This window comes from Dermacentor albipictus, chromosome 3 (assembly GCF_038994185.2).
Source record: "Dermacentor albipictus isolate Rhodes 1998 colony chromosome 3, USDA_Dalb.pri_finalv2, whole genome shotgun sequence".
Taxonomy (NCBI): domain Eukaryota; kingdom Metazoa; phylum Arthropoda; class Arachnida; order Ixodida; family Ixodidae; genus Dermacentor; species Dermacentor albipictus.
In genome coordinates, this window is record NC_091823.1 from 119751750 (window position 1) to 119774694 (window position 22945).

At 48.1% G+C, this 22945-nt stretch overlaps 1 protein-coding gene across 2 annotated transcripts; it reads right to left on the bottom strand.

The window, feature by feature from the left end:
* Nucleotides 1-456: 456 nt before the first annotated feature.
* On the bottom strand, nt 457-22750 carry LOC135919459 (uncharacterized). Of its 2 annotated transcripts, none has more exons than XM_065453289.2 (4): nt 22509-22750; nt 17094-17662; nt 6072-6278; nt 457-1423 (listed from the first exon to the last, which is right to left on the bottom strand). In XM_065453289.2, exons 2-4 carry the CDS (start codon nt 17634-17636, stop codon nt 680-682), a joined length of 1494 nt encoding a protein of 497 aa, XP_065309361.2. In that variant the 5' UTR covers nt 17637-17662; nt 22509-22750; the 3' UTR covers nt 457-679. The 2 variants fall into 2 exon arrangements, with proteins under 2 accessions (XP_065309361.2, XP_065309360.2); XM_065453288.2 differs by lacking the exon at nt 22509-22750 and adding an exon at nt 21665-22486.
* Nucleotides 22751-22945: the final 195 nt, after the last annotated feature.

Genomic DNA, 22945 nt, shown 5'->3' on the forward strand with positions numbered 1-22945 from the left:
TTAGTTCATTATTCGAAGTTGTCGAATATTCGTTTGTGCAGAGGATCGAGTTCCTGAACAAACACACCGAGGAGGCCACTTGTGCAACAGTAACCAGCCGTTGAGTAAGCATGTCTCATCCCAAGCAGCCTATGAAATCGCTGTTTCGATTTAGACAAATAACTTAATTGTTTGGCCGATGTTGTATGGATTCCGTCAAAATGATGCGCGGCGCTTTAGTGTTGCCATTTGCTCATTCAATGTGCACTATACACTCCACTACTCATACATTTGGGAGATTTCTCTTGTAACTACCAGCGGAACCTACAGCGCCGCGTTTCCAAAAGCAAAAGCGCTGTAGACCCAACAGCCTCATGGGCCACGTCAGCATGAACTGTTCTGCGCGGAATTTTCAATCGTGTTATTACGAACATTGCAGAGTGTATCGAAAACATCATTTCGGGATATAAACACGCATTCTCAATGGAAAACTAACACATTGTTTACTTACGGTAAGTTGGCGAATAAACAGCACGGGAGCACGAAGCTTTCAGTTCGCAAGGGCTGTTTGCCACCGACCGGCCACCCTTGGTCACCATCAGCTGCAAAGAGGAGATTTCAGAGAACTTATGTTCTCAGTTATTTAGTTCAAGGAATCGAAAGGTCACTGTGGTCTTCCCGTCTTTTTCGTGCGTTCTGACTACACAAGCAGACACGTTTGGTCGTTGATGGCCACTGCGTTCGCCGCTAAAGCAGCCGCTTGTGCACGGCTTGGGATCTCCTTGCCGTGGACGGCGCAGAGCACGCACGCCGCCCAGGACAAGGACACCCGGTCGCGCGGAACGCAGTAGTTCTCGAAGAACAGCCTCAGGTCGTAGCTGTCGGTCGCCAGGTGCCGAAGCGCGGGCAGCGCCCCGACCACTCGGTGAAGCAACTCCGGCTCCAGCCCCATCGCGCGCACGGGCAAGTTCGTGGCCAGGAGCAGTTCTTCGAGACGCGGGAAACGCGTGCGCGGGCCTTCGCGGGCGCAGAAGTGCAGGAACCGGCAGCAGCTCTCGTCGTCGTACACCTGCAGCGTGCGGAGCCTGCCGCACGTGGCCGAGAATAGCGCCTCGAAGGCGGCCTCGGACACGCGCATGCCCCACTCGACGCTCTCGAGCTCGGGGAACGCGTCGGCGTCCACCGGGGAGTCCGCTCTGTGCCACCGGCAGAAGGCGAAGCGCAGGCTCCTGACTCGCGGACACGACCGGGCAATCGCAAACAGGCGCACGCCGCCGCAAAACTCCAGGGAGAGTTTCTCGAGGCGCGGCCAGTTTTGCAGGAGCCGCTGCAGTTCCGAGTGCGCGCTGGCGTAGGCAACGGGAGGAGCGAGTGCCACGGCGACGCTCTGCACGTGACGGAACGCCGACATCTCGTCCAGGGCTCCTAACGATCTCACGAGAACCTGCGAGTGACGTCGTTGCTGTAGCGCACGCGCACGCACGTACGCACATACATAGCTGCATACGTACATATACAGGAGGTCCCAACTACTATCATGCAGCAAGATTTAAAAATATGCGAATGCCACGTAGCCGGACAGAACAAAGGTAATGTTCTCCGTCGCTTGGAGGTACTCAGATGATTTTGTTTTGCATTCCGCATAATTACATAATTACTCAATTAGTTAATCAACTTCTCAAATATTATAATCAGATAAAGAATGTCAGTTAGGAAATTGTAGAGCAACATGAGAAACTCCCGATACAGCTCGCTATTGCTCAATACGTCCCGCGTAAAAGTGTTTTTCCGAGCTGTGCGTCCTGCAGCACTTTTATTAAAGTTTTTCCAATCCAATCCAAAGGCCAGTCGCGCGCGGCAATTTTGCGTGTATTCGCGGGCTTCTTTCACGCTCGGAAATATACGTTTTTTTCGAGAGAGAGGAAGAAAACAAACCAATTCCAAATATAGGCCAAGAACAAATTCTTCTGAAGTATATTTCTCGTACAATAACAGGCGCTTCTTTGTGTGTTGTTTCCAGACGAAGGGAGGAAGGCCCTAGAAGAAGGTGGACAGATAGAGAAAAATGAAAAGAAAAATGGTGTAGGCCTTGTGATTTTATGGCCAGCAGAGTAAGTGTCCTAGGTGGTCAAAGTAGTAATCTTGTCAAAACTTGATGGTTTACAGAATGTATCTCCTGCTTAATGGTAGGGGTATGGATACATTCCACACGTTCATATTCACCTATACGTAAAACTTCTCGGCAAGGCGCATTGAGGCAGTGGAGATAAAAAAAGAATGTGTTCAGTTGCTTAATGCGGCTACATGAGCTTATTTCTCTTAAAACTGAATAAAATATTCGTTTGGCTCTAACTATTGCTATGTTCTTGGTGAAATTTCGCTGCAAATAGCATGTTGTGGCCGGCATTGCTTAATGCAGCACTTGGTATTATGACTTTCCCAGTTTTCAAGAAAAAAAAAATCGTGAACTTATTACGATGGCTATCCAGGTACGCGAATAGCATTTTTTGCAACAAAAATAAGTATAGATAACTTTTTTAATTTTATTTTTTCATTCAGTAGCCCCGTGACCGACGTTAAGCCCACGTTTTTAGACTGCACTTGCAGTCGGGATCAACCGACATTTTCAGACTAACCGCCGCGGTGGCTTAGCAGCTATAGTGTTGGGCTGCTAAGCACGAGGTCGCGGGATGAAATCCCAGCCGCGGCGGCCACGTTCCGATGGTGGCGAAAATTAATACGGAATCCCCCACTACGGCGTGTCTCATAATCAAATCGTAGTTTTCGCACGTAAAACCCCAGAATTCATTTCAATTCATTTTTAGACTGCAATATCGTCGGAGCCGGCCCCCGAAAACAGATAGATAGCCGGAAAGAAAACTGGTTTTGCAATGCGAAGAATGCTATTTGCATTAAAATGCCAAGTCGCCTTCCTCTGCGCCTCCCGAATGCACCTCCGAGTCAATAATAGAAACTAATTTCGAAATCCATGCTTTGCCGTACTGGAGACGGTGGAAGTGACATAGACGTCACGTTTTAAATATTACACATTGTGAGGGGCGTAGACGAAGATAATCACGCAGTTTGTTTCTTGAAAAAGCCAGCTACTAACAGCTCCAAGCCTTATATTGAACTATAAAATACCGCCTTCATGTGAAATTTGAGCAGAGCAGCAGTGAGCTCGAAATATTTTTTCCTCCACGATATTAAGAGGAGAACGCACGTTTCTGTACAGGCTCAGCTTCCCTACTGAGGAAAGTAATGACTTATCCTGCACAGATATTCGCGACCTACTGGCACATGAGAAAACGGCCAGGATATTTACATGTTAGCTAATTATTTTGGAAATGCGCAAGACTTAAATGGTTTAGCATCGCACGTTTAGAAAGATTTACAGATTTTTAAGAAATCTGTGTCGCATATCTGTTCTACTGGGCACTTCAGTGCCATGTAGTTTTATTTACAAATAATTTTAACTCGTTTACCAAAGATGGAGGAGATATCGTGCTTAAAAAGCTAGCGCCCCTTTATGCGAAATGTCTCACGACTTCAGCTGTTCCAGAGAACTGGAAGAATGCGAACATTATACTCATCCACAAAAAGGGAGACGTTAAAGAATTGAAAAAATTATAGGTCCATCAGCTTACTTTCAGTATTGTATAAAATATTCACCAGGATAATTTCCAATAGAATAAGGGCAACGCTTCACTTCAATCAACCAGTAGAACAGGCTGGCTTCAGGAAAAGATACTGCACAATGGCTCACATCCATGTCATCAATCAGATAATCTAGAAATTTGCAGAGTAGAACGAAACTCTCTACATGGCTCTCATAGATTATAAAAAATGCATTTGATTCAGTAGAGATATCAGCAGTCACAGAGGCATTGCGTAATCGAGGAGCAGAGGAGGCATACGTGAATATATTGGATAATATTTACAGAGATTCCACAGCTACCTTAATCCTTGACAAGGAAAGTAGAAAGATACCTATCAAGAAAGGAGTCAGACAAGGAGACACAATCTATCCAATGCTATTCACTGCAAGCTTGGAAGTAGTATTCAAGCTATTAATCTGGGAAGGCTTAGGAGTGAGGATAAACGGCGAATATCTCAGCAACCTTCGGTTTGCAGATAACATTGTCCTGTTCAGCAACACTGGGACGAATTACAACACATGACTGAGGACCCTAACAGAGAGAATGTAAGAGTGGGGTTGAAGATTAATGTGCAGAAGACAGACAATGACCAATCGTCTGGCGAGGGAACAAGGATTCAGGATCGCCAGTCCGCCTATGGAGTTGGTGAAAGAATACGTCCATGTAGGTCAATCACTCACAGGGGTCTCTGATCAAGAGAAGGAAATTTACAGAAGAATAAAAATTGGTTAGAGCGCATACTGCAGACATTGCCAGATCATGACTGGAAGCTTACCATCACCATTGAAAAGAAAGGTGTACAATCAATGTATTCTACCGGTGCTAACATATGGTAAAGCAACTTGGAGGTTGACAAAGAAGGTTGAGGACAAGTTAGGGACCACGCAAAAAGCGATAAAATAAAAATGTTAGGCGTAACATTAACAAACAGGAAGAGAGCGCTATGGATCAGCAAGCAAACAGCGATTGACATTAAGAATAAAAAATGGAGCTCAGTAGGACGGGAAACTGGTGGACCATTAGAGTTACAGAACGGGTGTCAAGAAAAGGGAAGCGCAGTCGAGGACAGGAGAAAACTAGGTGGCATCATGAAATTAGGAAATATACAGGCGCAAGTTGGAATACCTTGGCGCACGACAGAGGTGATTGGAGATGGCTGGGCGAGGCCTTCGCCCTTCAGTTGACATAAAAATAGGCTCATAATGAATTTTAAGTCTTGGCTAACGCATACCCAATCTATACCTCGAATGGGTGATTTCTGTGCTTACCGTTCCCGCTTATCGTTCACGAAGCACGGAAACAGCTGTAATTACCAACACCTTGTTAGCTGTCTTAAGGGGACACTAAACGAAAAGAGCAAGTGAAGATAGAATGAACGATTACGCTTCTAGCTGTGATGAGTAATTCACCATACGTCGCGAGGACAGAGCTATTGTAAGCGAGAAGATGACGAAAATGAAAGATCGCAGTGGCGCTACCTATGTTGAAAATGTGGCACCTTTCATGTGACGTCAGCACTGACTGATTCACAGGAGGCGCCATAGACGGAGGTCGCGGGGCTATTACGTGAACTCGTCCATTTTGGCGCGGGCGGACTTCCGGCGGCAGCCTTCCGCAAAACGAAGTCATGTATTGGCCTACAAAAACAAAAACAAAAAAACACGACGACAGACGTTTAGGCTGTCAATATGTCGGTGTAACTCAGCTGACTACTTTTCGAAACAATGTCGTAAATGCGTTTACGTCCACGTGTAATGCGCCAGAACATACGATTGATATGTGTACACACGAGATTGCTGAATATGTGGCATGCGTGTCGTATAAGAACATTAAATCATGTGGTTTTACGTGCCAAAACCACGCTCTCATTATGAGGCACGCTGTTGTGGGGGACTCCGTACTAATTTTGACGATCTAGGGTTCTTTTTAAATCTAAGTACATGTATGTGTTTGCATTTAGGCCCATCGAACTGCGGCCGCCGTGGCCGGGATTTGATTCCGCGGCCGCGTGCTTAGCAGCGCAACACCAAAGCCACTAAGCATCCACGGCGGGTTATATGTCACTTGAGATTTCTTCACATTCTTTGCTGATTGTAGCTTGGTGTAGCTTTTACGAATATCTTCACTTGACGCATCGGAATAGCCGACAGTGATACCTGTGAAGACTGCCGCAGCGAGGAAACCACCGAAAATGTATAGCAGAGGCGGAACTCCGTTATAAGTTACAGTCGCCACAGGGTATACATTTTCTGACAAAAAAGTAATTAGACGTGCGAGAATTTGTATAAAACTGCCAATTTATGGAAAAGAAGCTCTCAATAAGGTCCAACTACAAAACTTCATAACGCTTCACCTGCAGATGCTACGAGCAAATCGACAACCTTAAACATAAATCTGCTCATAATATACGAAGCTGGCAATCTTGGTGCGTACCTCCACGTTTTCGACGAGCGGAAACGTTCTCGCTGCGAGAGCGACGTCATCTGGTCCCGCTGTGGCCATCTGTTGGCCGTTGCCCACGACGGCAGCGTACAGCACGAGGTGCGTGAAATTCCGCGAGGTAGAATATGCCCCTCGCATAGGCGAGCTGTTCAGCTGCAAAAAAACTTCCAGCACGGAGTCGGAGTCGATACGTTGCACCTGCGCAGTGACAGGTAATTGGTGGAGATAAAGCCAAAGACATTCACATCGGCTGCATTGAACATTTCCCAAAAGGACAATCAGGCTCCGAAATTTATGTAAGTTGTTTGAAGAGCGTTGTGACAAGTTAGAGAGCTTTAGATTAGGCTACGCAAACGGCTTGCCTACACAAGAACTAGGGGTCACGGTACTGCGCATGCGCTGTACCATACGTCTAGGTCTGCGCATGCGCAGTACCGTCGCCCCTAGTTCTTGCGTACGCAAGCCGCTTGCGTCCCCTAACCAAAAACTCTCCAATGATAGGATCCGTGAGGTTAGGCGGGTGCATGCTCATGACTATAGGCTGAAGAACACTTGTTGGCACTACCTGCCGTGGACGCCGCGGCCGGTTTATGAATTGTAGAAACTCTGGAAAAGACGTTTTTTTGAGTTCTCGCATAACATAATTATGTTTTCTCGTATAGTCAAATTACAATCCGAGAGCTATCATGTCTGTACGTTTTGTGTAAGTCGTAGTTTACGATTTTTCCACGTAATTTAGCTTGAGAAATTCAATTATTTCAGTAAATAGCTACGTCACATGGAGGGCCTGGGTATGTGTGGTGCAAAAATATATTTTGCAGGAGCGACGTCTGCCGCCGGACGCGCGACGCCGGATCTTCGACACGGGCTCCTTAACGCTATCGCGTTAAAACACTGCGTTAATTGAACACCAATGTTTCGACTAAGTGCCATAAATGCATATGTTAGAAGGGACCACCCTCTCGGTGCAGTCAGTTGAAAGTTGTTGATACTCGGCCGATATATTGAAATAAAATTTTCTAAAATTTTGCCAACGCAGTTACGCAGGTGCGTTGTGGTGAAGTTCCACAGAGTGGTGAAGGTGTAATGTCCAGAATTCCTGAGTATGCCCATGCGACAAGGCACGACAGTTTTTTACAGTGGAGCTGTTAGAACCTCGCTGGGTTTCTCTTTACGTCCGCAGCTTCGCCTAGTTGTGGTAGAGGGCTCAGAGAGAGGGAAAGCTCACTATAAAAATAGCATCGCGCAGCATAGCGGTGCGCACGCGAGCGAGAAACCCGCTCTGGATTCGTGCCTTCATCAGGGGGTCAGGCGAAGGAGGAGGGGCATTCTTCTGTGGCGGCTGCTAGGGTGCCTCCATGTCCTCCTCGCCCGCCGCTCCGTACAGAGTGGAGACTACCGCGGCGTCTACTACAGCGTTTGCCGCGCGAGTCGCGGACGCCGTAGCAGACGTCTTTGGCGGACACCGTAGGGACGGAAGTTTGGCACTACACTACTGGCCTTCCCCCAGCTTCACCGGTCTCTGGTGTTTGCGATGGCAGAGCCACGTATAATTTTTTTTACAGTGGAGCTGTCAGAACTTCGCTGGGTTTCTCTTGACGTTCGCAGCTTCGCCGAGTGAGAGTGAAAACAGTATAAAAACAGCACCGCGCAGCATAGCGACGCGGCGAGGGTGGGTGGAGCCTTGCGGAGGAGAAGGAGCGGCGCGGCGGAGACACAGGCGGTGTAACGTCATTGCTGTCCCATAAAAACCCGCGCGCTGGCTTTGGCGGATTTCAAGAAGCTACCAGGTATACGGTGTCGGCTAAGGTATCAGAGCTAAGGCGCGGTGGTTGCGGCCGCGTCGCGTCGGTGCAGCGTCTAGCACACGACACCGACGCATATGGCGACTCAACAAATCGAGACTGTGGAACTCAGTCTTACATGGCGATAAAAAAAGCACCACGCAACACGATATCGAACCAGTGCCAGCGTGATGCGAAACGGTAGGTGTGAGCCATTGAACCACTCGGCCACGGTTTCTTTTTATTTTTTTATTGCCGGCTGTGACATTATACACAAACATTACACCAAAATCAAAACATGTCAACAAGGATTTTGCTAGCACGACAATTTCAATTTTATGCGAAGCATATTACGAGAGCTCAACCCAGCTCCTCAGGCGCGGCGGTGTCGCCTTGAATACCACGTGACACCGTGACGTCACGACAAAGGAGAAGTGGCTTTGGCTCAACTCTTGCAAGATGGGCTGGGTGGGAATCGAACCAGGGTCTCCGGAGTGTGAGACGGAGACGCTACCACTGAGCCACGAGTACTTTTTTTTTTTCTTTATTTCCAGCTTGGCTACAAGCTTCAAAAGAGATTGTGATCCTAGATCACACTCGTTTTATATGTGTCAAAGTGTCAAGCATTGACACCACAGCTTCATCACAGTCCTTCGTCTTGTACACGTCACGTACCTTCACAACCATTTCCACAAAATATTCATACACAGATCGGCCTTTAACATCACAATGTCTATATGCCAACAGACTACGCCAGAGTGCGTGCATTCCAAGTAAAAAGATGACATCCATCTGATCAAAATCGTGTTCAGGTGGTAAAAAACGAATGCCATGTGGATTGAGGGGTAGGTCTATCTTTAACGTTCTCTGTAATATATCCCAAAAGAATATGGCATTATTACAATCAATGAAAACATGTTCGATCGTTTCAGCTTTGTTGCACAGAAAGCATCTGCTTCCCCATGGCACATAAATTCCTCTTTCCTCCAACCACGTTTTAACAGGCAAGGTTCCCGTGTGAAGCTTGAAGAAGAATGTTTTAACGTTTGCCGGTATCCACATATTTTTAACCCTTTTAAGTACGTCTTGCCCAGGCCCTTCTTGAAACATTAGCCGATACATTGGAACAGGGAACACACTTTCAGAGAGATCCTTCATAAGACGCTTTCTTTTTACATTAGAGAGGTACTCAAGAGAGAATCGCGCCCTAAGGAAACGATAGGACGTTACAACTTCACGCAAGAACCTTGAAATTGTGTAATGAGGGCCAATGGCTGAAGAAACAAAAAAATCAGGCATAGAAACTGCTAACATAGTTTGAAAAAAACTGCACAAAAACGGGTCTCTTTCGTCCCTTATCAATATGAAACGTGATACAACTTGCTGAAGAAACAAGTGGCACACCGACAGACCACCTTTCTTTACTCGACGAAACAAATTTGTCCTTGATGTTCGCTCCCACGTAGAACACCAGATAAACGTGGCAAAGATTCGGTGAAATTTTTGAATGTGCTTACGTGTACAATACAGTGCCTGCAGAAGATACATAATTTTCGCAGCGAGAAAAACATTACAAATAGTGGCACGTGCAAAAATCGACAATTCGCGGCCACCCCATGCATCAGCCATCGCACGCATTTCATCCGTTTTTTCGAGCCAGAGTGACTCGCTTTGACGATACCCATCCAAAGGCACCCCCAGGTAAGAGCTAGGTGTCGCGAGCCACCGGATATTTTCAAAAACACCGGGCGTGGCACTCCAGTGGCCATGCCAGAGACCAATGCACTTTTGCTTATTGATTTCACTACCGCTTTTCTCGCAAAACCTTTCAGTAATTCTTAATAATGCGCTAACACTCTCCCTATCTACAGCAAATAGGGCAACGTCATCCGCATAAGCAAGAACACGTACTTCACAGGACTGTATCTTAAAACCTCTGATTTCTGTACTATTAACTATTTTTCTACAGAGCGGCTCCAAAAATAAAGCAAAAAGTAAAGGACTTAACGGACAACCCTGTCGAACAGAAGAGAGTACTTGTATGCGTTGTGAGAGTTCACCATTAACAATTAAATTGGTACATGAACTTTGATATGCCATTTTGATGCCTTTACATATGACGGAACCAAGTCCTACATAATTAATTAATAAAAAGAGAACACTATGCGGTACCATGTCAAAAGCCTTAGCTAGATCTATTTGCAGCATCGCTACCTTGAGGAGAGCGCTATCGCAATATTCTAAAATGCTTCTGGCTGTATGAATATTTGTAAATATTTTCCTGCCCCTGATGCCGCATGTCTGATGCGGTCCAACTAACTTCCGTATAACTCCCTGCAGCCTTGCTGCAAGAACTTTCATGAAAACCTTGTAGTCTACATTTGTCAACGTGATTGGCCTGTATCCTGTTATTTTCAGTAACGTATTTCTATCTTTGCCTTTTGGGATTAGTACCGTGTGCGCACGATTGAACGATGGAGGTAAAGACCCCCGCTCGAGTGCCTCTGAAAATACTTCATGCAATGCTATTGCCATATCCGTCTTGAACGCCTTGTAAAATGTCGCACTTATCCCATCCGGACCGGGAGATTTGCCCGAGCCTAGTTCCTCAATAGCCCTCTCAATCTCTTCTATACTAATATTCATTTCTAATAAATTCGTTTCCTCTTTGCCTAGCTTCGGCATTTCTGCCAAGAAGTCATCCTCGTAGCCCGGCACCTTTGGCTCACGACAAGCGAACAATTCTCTATAGTAACTTTCAAATGCCGTCATGATAACTTTCTGTTCTTTGGATATATTATCATTATATTCTATTTCCAATATTTCATTTCCTCGAGCGTACGCCTTTTCATCTGATAAAGCTCGCTTTGTTGGTACTTCCCCCGCGAGATATTTTTCAGCACGTGCACGTATAACTGCACCTCTGTATTTATCCTCCTCTAAGCTTTCTAGTTTTCTTTTAATGTCTTGCAGTTCTTGCGTCAGCAAACCCGGATTAGCTGTTTCGATTCGCACTAAGTCCTCTAGCTCCTGCCGCAGACCTTGTTCCTGTTTTTGAGCTTGATATTTTATATGCCCACCTCTTTCTATAGCGTTCAATTTTACCCTTTGTTTAAATAACTCCCATTTCTCTGCGGCACTGCGTAGTGTGTCATTAAAAAACAGCTCTATTTCTTTTTTTGTTTTATCTATGAACACGTCATCCTTGATAAGCTTGGCGTTCAATTTCCACCTTTCCCATTCAAGTTTCCTTTTTTGCTTTTGGCCGATCTCGAAGGTCACTAAACAATGGTCACTGAAAGAAACGGTATCAACCTCGTAGTTCTGACAAAAAGGTGAAATCTCCGAACACACATACACTCGATCTAGTCGTGCATGGCTGGTGCCTTGAAAGTGTGTAAAGTGCTGGCGACTTCCACCTCTTGCAAACTGTGCCACATCATTTAAAGAGAATTTGCTCACGCATTCTTTAAGATACACAGCACTTTCATCATTTACACGAGCAGTGGTTGAACGGTCTTCCTGATTAAGGACACAATTGTAGTCACCCAACACGATTAAGCACCTCTCACAATCAAAATACATACTCAATTCGCGAAAGAACAGACATCTCTCATGCGGCTTTGTAGGTGCATAGACACAAATAAATCTAAATTTCGCTTCCCCGTAAGAAAGATCGCACAAAACAAAACGTCCTTGCAAGCAACTTGTAACCGTTTCAACGACAATGCCAATTGAATTTTTAACAAACAATACACACCCGGCTGATGTTCCCACCGCATGGCTCACGCATACATTGTACCTAAAAGAAAATTTTGCTACCAAGCGTTCGGTCGCTTCCTCTGTGCTAACCTTAGTCTCCTGGACCGCAAGCAAATCCAGGTCTCTTTCTTGCATTATGCGTTTGACCTGATATTGCTTGCGACTGGCCCCTAGACCCCGTACATTGAGCGTACCGATGCGTAATGGTGCAGGTATACTAATCATGGTGATTGTAAGCGCGAACCACCAGTACAACGCTTACCGTGGTTCTACCCTGCAGTGGGAATACCGGGGTATTACTTCTCGCGTTCCTGACCCCGAACCGGCGACGAAGACGCCGACCGGACTTCGGGGACATATTTTTTACCCTTGGCGCCAGCAACGCGATGCCACTGACGCTCCAGGCGTTTAACCTTGCGTTCGGTGCTGTCCTCCGTCAACTTCGGGATTCCTGTTCTGGGACGCTTCCCGCGTGCCGCGGTCGCCCCCGTAGCGTCTGCTTGGTCTTCGGCCGTAGTGATCTCGGTGCTGTCGCTCATGTCTTCCTCTTCACTTGCTTGACTTAAGGGCAGTGGCTCTTGCGTGTCGCCTATTTCGGCACGTTCCTCAGTTGCGTTCCTCAAATCGCGGCTCTCAGGTGTCGTCCCTTCGGCTTTCTCGGCGTCCGTCTCCCGGGCCTTGTCTTCGCGTTCCTTGGTGTTGCTGTTCGGGGCAGACTCTTCGGCCTCCTCCGCGTCCATTATATTCTCTTGGTCTTGTTCTGTAGGGAGAACCGTTTTGGTTACTCTAGCGTAGCTCCTTGCACAATCATTGGCTTCGTGTCCGAACGCCCGGCACACACCACAACGTGGCGTCTGGCAGTTCCGTCGAATGTGTCCTTGCCTGCGGCACCTCAAACATAGCGGGGACCGGCCCGGCGCCACAAGAAGTACAGTGCCACTTCCTAACTTGAACAGATGAGGCAGGTCATCAAGCTCAACACCTTCCTTAAGTCTCATTCGCACGACTCTCGTCGTGGACGTCGCATGTTCAAAACCGGTGACGGACCAGTTGTCATTCGACACGTCTAGCACGTCACCAAAGCTACTCAACGCTTGCCGAAAGCTCTCACTTTGGACAGCAAAGTCGACCCAGTGCACTTTCACGGTGACGTCTTGTTGGACGGGGTCAATGACAGCGCAGAAGCCGCCCTTGACTTGAAGTCCACCCTTTTTCACGAGAACATCCTTGTCCACCTTGCTGCGCAACTTGACTAGCCAGACGTGATTCATCTGGTAGGCTCCAATACCCGTGATGTTCTTGATGATACCAGCTTCCTCCAATGGCTCGCGAAAATCTTCCAGCCGATATGGCCTTCTTGCCAGGTCCCCGTGCAAAAAAACGCACTGCTGCATGCTCTCGCCTGAAGGCAATGTAGGCAGCAACATCCTATAATCCGAGGGTGCCGAAGAAAACCTGTCACCGCGGCCAACGGCGGCCGCCAAAGAACCTCGCATGGAGCGAGCCATCACGCGTCCTTCCTCCTCGAATGCCGAACGCGGAGTGAGCCACGAGTACGATGCTTCAAAGCGGTACAAAAGCGCCTCTAGTGAATGCGGTGCGTCACTTGCTCAGGCGCACATTTCGTTGCCGCGCCGAACGCTGCGTTGCTCGACGCTCACCGCGTCCAATGCGGGGCGTCCAAGGCGAAGCAGAGTAACGCATGAGTTGTTTCTTCGTCTAGCCGAACCAAATATTGGCGGCGAGGAGTTACGGAGTCGCCATCTATCGGAAGCGCCTCGCTGGCGTAGTATGAGGGATCATGTGGCGCGCTCCTCGTAGGTGTTGCTGTCAGCGCTCACTGAAAACACCGCGCGCGAGCTCTCCCGGACATTTCCGTGAGTACTTTCGAAACGAGAGAAGTTTCTTACTGTATAAATAATAATCTTGGGCAAACTGAAAGCACACAATCGTTTACAGACGCTATCTCTTTACCGAATACGTACAGTGAACGCCACTGCGCGCGGTCGCCGCGATGGAGTCTCCCGAACCGGCTTCTTGCGTGAAAGGTAGGTAAACGCTGAGAGCAAACTATGTGAAATATGTTCTTATAGTGTTTGTACAACTAAATGGAGTGTAATAGAACGAAGCCTCAATGCAGCGATCGCGCAGATTCGCAGCGACCGACTGCGCGTCTGCATGCTTGTCCGCGCACTGTTTCGCTTTCCCCGCGCGAGCGTTTTCGCACCGTGCCATGAGCATTAGGCCGCATAATATGATCATTTGACAGTATACAAGCAACCATTGTTGCGTGGGCGCTATCACAGCTGTTGAAAAATAATTTCTTTGTAGAGACTTCGATGCCTACGGGGACTGTGATGTGCCGTCGCGACGATTCAAACTTTTTTTTTTCTTCTAAATTCTTTGACCTTTCAATACTATTTCGCGAGTTGCGTCGCACTGTATGTTTATCGGTGTTCTCAGCGTGCAATTTCCCGCTGCTCCTTTTTTGTGATCCAGTGCATTAATTCATAACACAAACATGACCATATGCCATGCTTTTTTTAAATGTGCTTCTTACCGCTGCCTTTCCACTCCACTGAACTTACCAGTATCTATAGCATTGACAAGTTCATAGACCAAACCGTCACGACATTAGTCGGGCAGCGGACTCGGGCGAGCGTCTCAGTGCGCGTTTTCAGAACATCGCAGACCGGGCGCCGCCGCAGAAATCTTCCTCGCGTCTGTGCTTGCTGCATATCCGAGTTGTAGCCGATGACTGTTTGCCGGTTTTACGTTTCGCGAGCCAAGCTTCACGCAGCTTCTTGTCCTGCGGCTACGTGTGAATAAGGCTGACACCGGCCTCCGTTACGTGCGTCCGGCCCTGCGGCACCGAGCAGTAGCCTACCATGTTGCGCGCCTTCAAAGGCAGTCACTACCTATTGTAGTGCTTTCAAGCATTGTAAAGGAGACACTCGAAGCGGGAAAATTTCGCCACTAAATGAGGACCGCAGTGTACGAGGGAATTTAAACTCGTTTTCAGCTTGCTTCGGCGCGCCCGAAGCAGCCGACGCGGCCGCTATGTCCACGTGATCCCTCCTAGCACGTCACGCCGACGGTGGCGCCAGCTTTTCCAGTGGTGGAGCTCGAGGCCAATAGCCAAGCAACAGCAGTTCACCAGGCTAAACAGTGGTTCAACAACTAAAATAAAGGCTAGTATGCTTCGCATCCTGGGCTTAACCTTACCTAAGCCACAGCCATTTTTTTTTTCAATGCTGCCAATTTATCTAGCATATAAATCCGTGTTAGCTGTTCATGAAGTGCCCGATGGACCTGCCTGAACGGTACTACAACTTCAATGAAGTTATCGCGTGTAGGTCGCATGTTGACATCAGCATTGCTGAATTGCGTTCGAGCTTTCCACAAACTGTGGAGGCCCAGGAGCATTGTAGCGTCACACGGAAAACCCTCTGCTTCTACCGGTAAGAATCTTGTTCCATGTAGATCTAAAGGTAACTCTTTAACGTCCTTTGTAGCACATCCCAGAGAAAGACGGGATCCCAGCAAGCTAGGAACGCATAAGAGTACGCGTTTGGGCTGGTTGGTTCATGATTACGAGCAATAAAAACAGCGCTAAACGACGGGACGAGTGAAGGGACACAGAGAACTGCGCTGGAAGAAAAACGCATGCTCTATGCATGCGTTTTCGCATGCATGCGAAACGCATGCCCAGCAGTGATACGTTCGGATTTTATACATACCTGATGAATTTGCACGACTGTGTTTCAAAAATAGCTTTTGGAAACAGTGTTACGCCATGTGTAGAGGAGACAGGCATCAATCGAAAGCCGAGTCTTCGGACTATTACGATAGCAGCCGTAGTTTTATCACAGCTATTGTTGTTGTCTCGAAAATCGAGTACAAATTTTTGTCGTTTCCATTAGCGGCTGGATGGGTGGATGTTATGAGCGTCCCGTTTGGAACGGGGCGGTGGGTTGCGCCACCAAGCTCTTGCTATTATACTTGTTATTACACCAAGGTTAAAAAATACAAAAAGGAGAAAAGAAACCACTATTAACTACCACAACCAAATTTTCTGACCCACTATTGCGAACTTTGCTTTTGTACGTCTCCGTTTTTTGTCGTTTCCCTACTTTTCTTCCACCAATCTTCCAATCGCCTCTTACTAATCTCTGTTGCGGGCATGGTTACTTGGCCCCTGCTCTCGCTGAACCCAAGGGCTTCAAGGAGGCCAGTGGTGCCTAAATCGACTGCTGGGTAGACGTCTTCACAATCTAATAAAACATGCTCCATCGTTTCCCTAGCTTTACCGCAGGCAGCACATGCTTCTTCTTCCTTCTTTTATCTCACGTATTCTAAGGCATCCCGATCTCGCTTCGACAAGTAATGAGCTTCTCTTTGAGTTATCATAACTTGTTTATTTCCTGATTTCGATTTTTTCCTCTTAAGTAGTTACTCAGGGCAGGTTTATTTTCCACTGCCGCCACCCATGAGAATATTTCAGCCTCTCCGACTTTCCGCTTGACGTTCTTTGTTGCTGTGTTGCCCACCCTACAGGTCGTATGCTTGCTGGTAAGCTTCCTGGTTCTTTTCCTCCACTGCCACTGTGAATCAATGCTTTTCCTGCACAGACACCTCAACACTCTCACAGGCCATTTACTTTCTGCAATATTTTTCAGTCGTCTTTCATAATCAATTTTACTGTGAGCTTCCCTCACTTCAAGACTAGTCCAGCCCATGTCACCCTGCACAGCTTCATTTGTAGTCTTCCCGTGAGCGCCCAATGCGAGGCGTCCTACTAACCTTTGGTTGCCATTGAGTGTTGATTGTACCCCTGATTTAAAGCAAACCACCGCATTTCCAAAAGTACGTCCTGGAAGCATTACACCTTTCCACATACCCCGGAGCACCTTGTACCTATTGTATCCCCATAGCGTTCTGTGCTTTATTATGGCTGCATTTCTCTTCCCCTTTACTGTTATTGTTTTTTCCTGTGTTTCCATATATCTACTGCCTTCGTTTATCCATATACCAAGGTATTTATATTCTCTTAACCGAGCTATTTTCTGGTCCTGTATGTTCACAGTTTTCACTGAATACCATATAACACCTGATTTTCTAACACTAAATTTCGAACCTAAATTCTTGCCTTCCTGTCCACAGATATTTTCGCCAAACAGATTATAGGGCTTCCTTTCTCTTGACGTCGGACCGACTATAGACCCTACCTTTAACTAAAGAAATCAGCACGCCGGCAGGGCGTAAGGTGCCGGAAGGTTCATGAAAGCAAAAAACTGCCATCCACCCACCTGTAGCACGAAACTATATACAGTCGGACGGATGACAATTTTTGTTAGCATGAATCTTTACTTGGCTCCTCTTTGCACGGCAGCTAGCTGAGCCAAATAATGGTTGAAAAACCAAGGATCTTGCTAGAGAGCTGCACACTCAGCAGTCCTGTACTTACTCGAGGACAAGTTCGCATGACTGCCATTACGGTCTCCTTCGAGAGAATGAGGCCTGCACTGCCCAGACTCTCCACGTTGCCCAGCAGCTGCGTCAGCTTGCTGCGCTCGACCAGAGGCGATGAGCAGTCCGTGGTCGGCTCGTCTTCTTCGAGGATGTGTCTGCAGAGGTCGTGCGGCAGGGCGAGCACCCTGACGTTTGGGAACGTGCGGATGAGCTTGTACACTTTGTCCTTGTTGTGCGCAATGCACAACTCTTCGGCGTCTCTAAGCAGCTCGCCCGCAGCGGCGCAGAAAGGCTTGGAGGACTCGAACGACGCACACCCAGCGAAGAGGGCGCGCGATACTCTCACCCTGAGCTGCAGCACTTGCTTCGCGGCCACCAGCGACTCCTGGTTCGTGACTAGCGAGGAACCGCTGTTCTCGAGCTTGCACCCTTCCGGGAGCGGTACGTCTGGTGGCCACAATTCTGCGAGCTTCAGTACGATGTGGTCTTCGGCGAGGAGAAGGTCCCAGGTGTCTCCGTACTTGGCAAGTTGTTCCATGGTATTGCAAGCGTGCAGAGGACCACCTGGAAGTTGGAAAAAACGTCAGCAGCCACATGTCTTGGCGACATCCAACTCAGGCGATTGCACAAAAGACGCCAAGTATTTCGACGTTCCAATGTTATTGTAACGTAATTGGTATAGTCAAAAATAACGTACAGCGCGTAGGACAAGGACTGCGATAGACGACATACACAGCGCTGTGTATGTCGTCCATCGCAGTCCTTGTCCTTCGCGCTGTACGTTATTTTTGATCATGAATTACCAACAAGCTCAAGCAACCACCCTAATTGGTATAGGTTCCGTGTATGCATTCCACGCAACTTTCACAAATCTTAAGGAAAACACCGTAAATTTGAGCACACCGAACTGCGAACTAGCGCTATCTAGTAAATGTCGCGCACCTTATATAGTTGTTACACCGCTCCCAGCTATGTTTGTACTACGGACACTGATGAAGCCAGTCGAGGTCGAGGACGACCATGGGGGTCAATGGTCAAAACAAGGTACATGCATCATTGTTGCGAAGCTTTTATAGAAATCTACATGTCCGCTAATGGTGACTGAACATGAAAATAAGAATATCATGACCCCTTTTTATACAGGGCGAAGCCACACGCCACAAGGCTCCTTCCTTTAAGCATTTTGATGTGTGTAAATCTTCCACTACTTTTAGGCATTCATCTGCACCATTCAGAATAAGAATTTTGCTTTCGTGCTTCCCATTCCTTCGCGCCACCAGCCTTTCTTCTCTTACTAGCCTCCACAGCATACTCATTGATGATTCCCGCACAGTCTCTCAAAGCCAACGCTTCGAGCAAGCACACACACTATGATCGCTGGATGGATACTTTTACATTTTACCAGAGCATGCTCAATGATTCCTTCGCTATTTTGATAAGCTGTGCGCGAAAGTATTTATCTGAAAAAGTACCCTTGTAAGTGCCATTTCTCAGGACACCCTCTAATGACTTTACATATTGTAGCGGTACAACGCGGACAGAAGACAGGGAGACGTTCAAGAACAACAGGACAACCTGCTCAAAAACAAACGGAACCGAGGCACGCCTTCTTCGTCCTCTCCCAAATCTCTGCCACCCACTAGACGGAGTCCGTTATTGCCCACATCGTCGTTGTCTTCTAAGTAGAATATACGCGTCATTTGTCCCTCCCTAAAAGAGCGTCGCCCTGATGCTAAATCAGAAATTTCATTAGCGGAAGTAAGAGTCTCTCGCATAGTTATTCGCTCACATACGGCTTCATGCGGACAACGTGCACAAGTTCAGGACAATGCGTGCAGCGCCGCGTACAACTGGCACTATCGGGGACGACCTCGTACCTGACATCACTGAGTCGGCGCAATACTCGATATGGTCCGAAGTATCGTCTTAACAGCTTCTCGGAGACGCCTCGTTTCTGTATGGGTGTCCAAACCCACACTCTGTCGCCGACGTCATAGATGACCATTCGACGGTTAAGATCATAGCGTCCTGAGTCGTAGACTTGCTGCTGGCAGATTCGCAAGCGTGCTAGCTGCCGAGCCTCTTCTGCGCGTTGCGTAAACGCAGCGGCGTCCGTATCAGTGTCGTCAAAGTCGTGTGGAAGCATTGCATCCAACATCGTTCGTACATCTCGTCCGTGAACAAGGGTGAACGGAGTCATGCGCGTTGTCTCTTGTTTCGCCGTGTTGTATGCAAAGGTGATATAAGGTAGGATGTCGTCCCAATTTTTCTGTTCAACATCCACGTACACGGAGAGCATGTCTTCAATTGTTTTGTTTAAGCGTTCTGTTGATCCGTTGGTTTGTGGATGGTAGGCGGTTGACTTCCGATGAGACGTTCCACTTAGCAGCAAGACGTGATCTAAGAGTGCAGCTGTGAATGCGGTTCCTCGGTCTGTTATTACGACGGTTGGTGCGCCGTGTCGCAACACAACATGCTCAATGATAAAAGCGCACCACCTTGGCTGCTGTACTTCTTTGGATTGCCTTTGTTTCAGCGTAACGTGTGAGATAGTCGGTTGCGACGATAACAAAGCGATTCCCTGCAGTAGAAGTAGGAACATGATAAGCGAACGACCGATGAGGGTTGATAAGGTTTCATACTGGGCGGATCAAGTTCCATAACACCGATAATGACACTGGGCTGCGTGGAGATGTGCAAGTGGCACAATGCTTGCGCATACTCAGGAAACCACCAGAGGAGTTTCTGTGTGAATTTTTGTCACCTCTTTATTTTGATTTCGCATTAAACTTTGTTTGGACTCGCGCGCGCTGCGACTCTCTTTCTTCATTTCAAGAAACCATACCAACGTCTATATCTTGCGACACTGTGTCGGGCATTGTGTCGGGTTTAGCATGCCTGGCGAACATGCGACACGTGGTTCCTTCTCCACATAAACATCTCTTGCGCCTACCTACAGCGATAAATAGTCCTGTACCTTGTCAAATGCAAGGAGGTCGTCAAGGTGATTCTGAAGAATAGGATATCAGTGCTTAATCCAGCACCGGGCGGTAAGCGTACTTGTTCCCGCGCATATATTGGCCAGCATGTTGCCTCAACTTGTCCTAACAGTAGTACTCCTGGAATCAACTTTGAAGTTAAGGCATCCAACTTGCATTTAGTATTACACGACCGCGACGCACACAACTGCGTTTCGGCCACAACGCAAGCCCCAACAGCAGAAACGCAGGCCGGTACTATGCGTGGAGCTCAACTGCGTTGTGCCGAGGCCGCATTGCTGCGCATATGTCGACTCCCGTGGCACGCTGCGAGAGCATCCGGAACGCAACACTACACCTCGGCGCTTGCGTGGCGAGCCCAGTCCAAACACTATAGACATCCGCGTTGGCGTGGCGAGTGTTTGCCGAGCACAACAATCGTACACAACATTAACACTATAGTTACGGCCGCAATGTTAAAGATGAGAAAGTTAGGGCATTAATCAGTGATCAGCTACAGCACTTAATGAGAACATAAAATATTATATAGGTTTCTCCAGGTGGCTTAATGATTGGTTTCGTCCTCACAGAAGCTTGTTCTGTCTTTTTAAAGCTTAAGGAAAACACCGTAAATTTGAGCACACCGAACTGCGAACTAGCGCTATCTAGTAAATGTCGCGGACCTTATATAGCTGTTACACCGCTCCCAGCTATGTTGGTACTACGGACACTGAGGAAGCCATGTGTCCGTGCGTGCGTGTGTGTGTGTGTGTGTGTGTGTGTGTGTGTGTGTGTGTGTGTGTGTGTGTGTGTGTGTGTGTGTGTGTGTGTGTGTGTGTGTGTGTGTGTGTGTGTGTGTGTGTGTGTGTGTGTGTGTGTGTGTGTGTGTGTGTGTGTGTGTGTGACGGCTGTCAACACGATCCCCTCCCTGCTAGTTTCACTAAAGTGTTGCGGTGGCACAAAATCCCACAAAGAACCTTTCGCGTGTCTCCGAAAGACCAGCCCCCGTGGAGATTTCACTTATGAGACGCGCGCTACAGGTTTTGGAGATTTGTGGCAGTTCAGTGTTAAAGCTAATCTAGAACGCAAACAAAGCGCGTCTCAAGGCGAAGAGCGCGTCACCTTATCTGTCTCGTGCCGTTGCTCGTTACGTCTCTCTTTTACCAAGAGTACGCAAGCGCACCGCTCCACGTGCCGTGAGCTCCAAAGTATACCTTTAGACCAATTGCTCGCTTTGTGGAAATTGAAAGCAATGTGTTAAGGGCAAGCGAAAATACCAGTTAGACAATTCAGACCGCAAGAAAAAAAATAATTCTGACGCACTGCTTAGTGCATAGCTTCCTATATAACCTAGAAGTGATATAGGACGTTATGGTTAGTGTCATCTGCAATACCAGACATGGTTTCCTTTTTCACACTAAGTAGGCTCGATAGTCACACCGCGAAAATTCAGATGATAAACGCACTACCCACGAATGGGACAGTACAGTACTCGCTATTTCACAGAATACGAGTGTCGTGCTCAGTGTGGCGGCGGTGTAAGACGACCCAAGGAGGACTTTCGGGGATATAAGTAACCCCTGCTTACCGCTCTAGCGCTGTGTCTTTCCCACGACACTCTGATCCAAACTGGCCGTCGATGTCCAGGCGATTTCAGGGCGAAGACGAGATCACTGTTGGTGCCAAATGTCTCCAGAAAGGCTCTCGAAGCTGACTAACGACAAAGCAACTTTCGCGTCTTCGCACACGGTGACACATTACTGGCACGCACACGGATGTCGAGGAGAGGCGATACAGCAGAGAGCCTTGATACGATCCCCGGCAGTTTCGCCGACGTTTCGCATTCGGTCCTGTAGTCGCGACGGTAGTCTCGTATGATTTCGTATCCTCCTCGCCAGATGCCGTTCGCTGCTTAAGAATCACACGGGCGCCAAGAACGGAGCGAACGTAGGCGTCGGGTAAGCGGCATTGTGCCCAACGACTAAATAGATAAATAAAGGAAAAGGACAGGAAGAAAAAGATTGCTGCTGAACGCACTAAATGTAGCGCAGTCTGCTCACACCTGAACCACGATCAGCAATGGATGAGGGGGAAGAATAAAAAAGGACAGGGAAGGAGGATACAATATAGGAGAGTTATTTATATGGGTAACAATATAGCGACTAGGTAAACAAAACTTTCACAGTTCATTTGTGGAGCGACTTCCTCGAGAGAGTTTGTCACCCGGCCTCGGCACACCGTCTCTGTGAGGCCACGTAGAGCAGCCGGGTGGCCAGGCCCGACCAAGGAGGCAGGGCCTGACTGCTCGAGGAAGTCACGCAGTGTTATGTGAGCTGCCTCCCGCGCGCGAGGCGGGCTGCGTGGCAATAACAACGCCTAGATGCTGACGGCTGGCAGGCAGTGCGCGCGGCAGCAAGTTCTTCTCGCAGTACCTTGAAAGCAACGCGCCGCAGTAGCCAGTGTTCGAGGGTCTCCACTTCACCACAGTTGTTGCAAAGGTCCGCTGCGGCGAGACAGAGGCGTTGCCTGCGCGCTTTCGTACACACGTCTGCGACGCGCAACCGTAGCGGCCCGCTGCTGCCGCGAAATATTGCGTGCGGTGATCGCAGGCAGCGTGTTTCCTCGCGTGATGCATGGGTCTGGCCACCGTTGCAGGGGGTGGTGTCGGATAGTGAGGCGCATATCTTCGCTGTTGAAGCGAACGTCGGCGCGCTCGTTGCGGACCACGCCGTTGTGGCATGTGATCCACTGCAAGCGGATCACGACACCCTCTGTGCATGTTTGCTGCTTGTCTCGCGCACTAGAGGGCAGCCGTGGCCGTTCGCCTGAATCCATCTTAGTCGGCCGCGGGTGAGTCGCAGAGGACCGC

Coding starts and splice junctions, on each gene's coding strand:
- LOC135919459 (XM_065453289.2), bottom strand. CDS start 17,636: ATGGAACAACTTGCCAAGTACGGAGACACCTGGGACCTTCTCCTCGCC. Junction 6,279..17,093: donor TCATGCGAACTTGTCCTCGA/GTAAGTACAGGA, acceptor GTCACTGCGCAG/GTGCAACGTATCGACTCCGA. Junction 1,424..6,071: donor CGCTCGTCGAAAACGTGGAG/GTACGCACCAAG, acceptor CGTCACTCGCAG/GTTCTCGTGAGATCGTTAGG.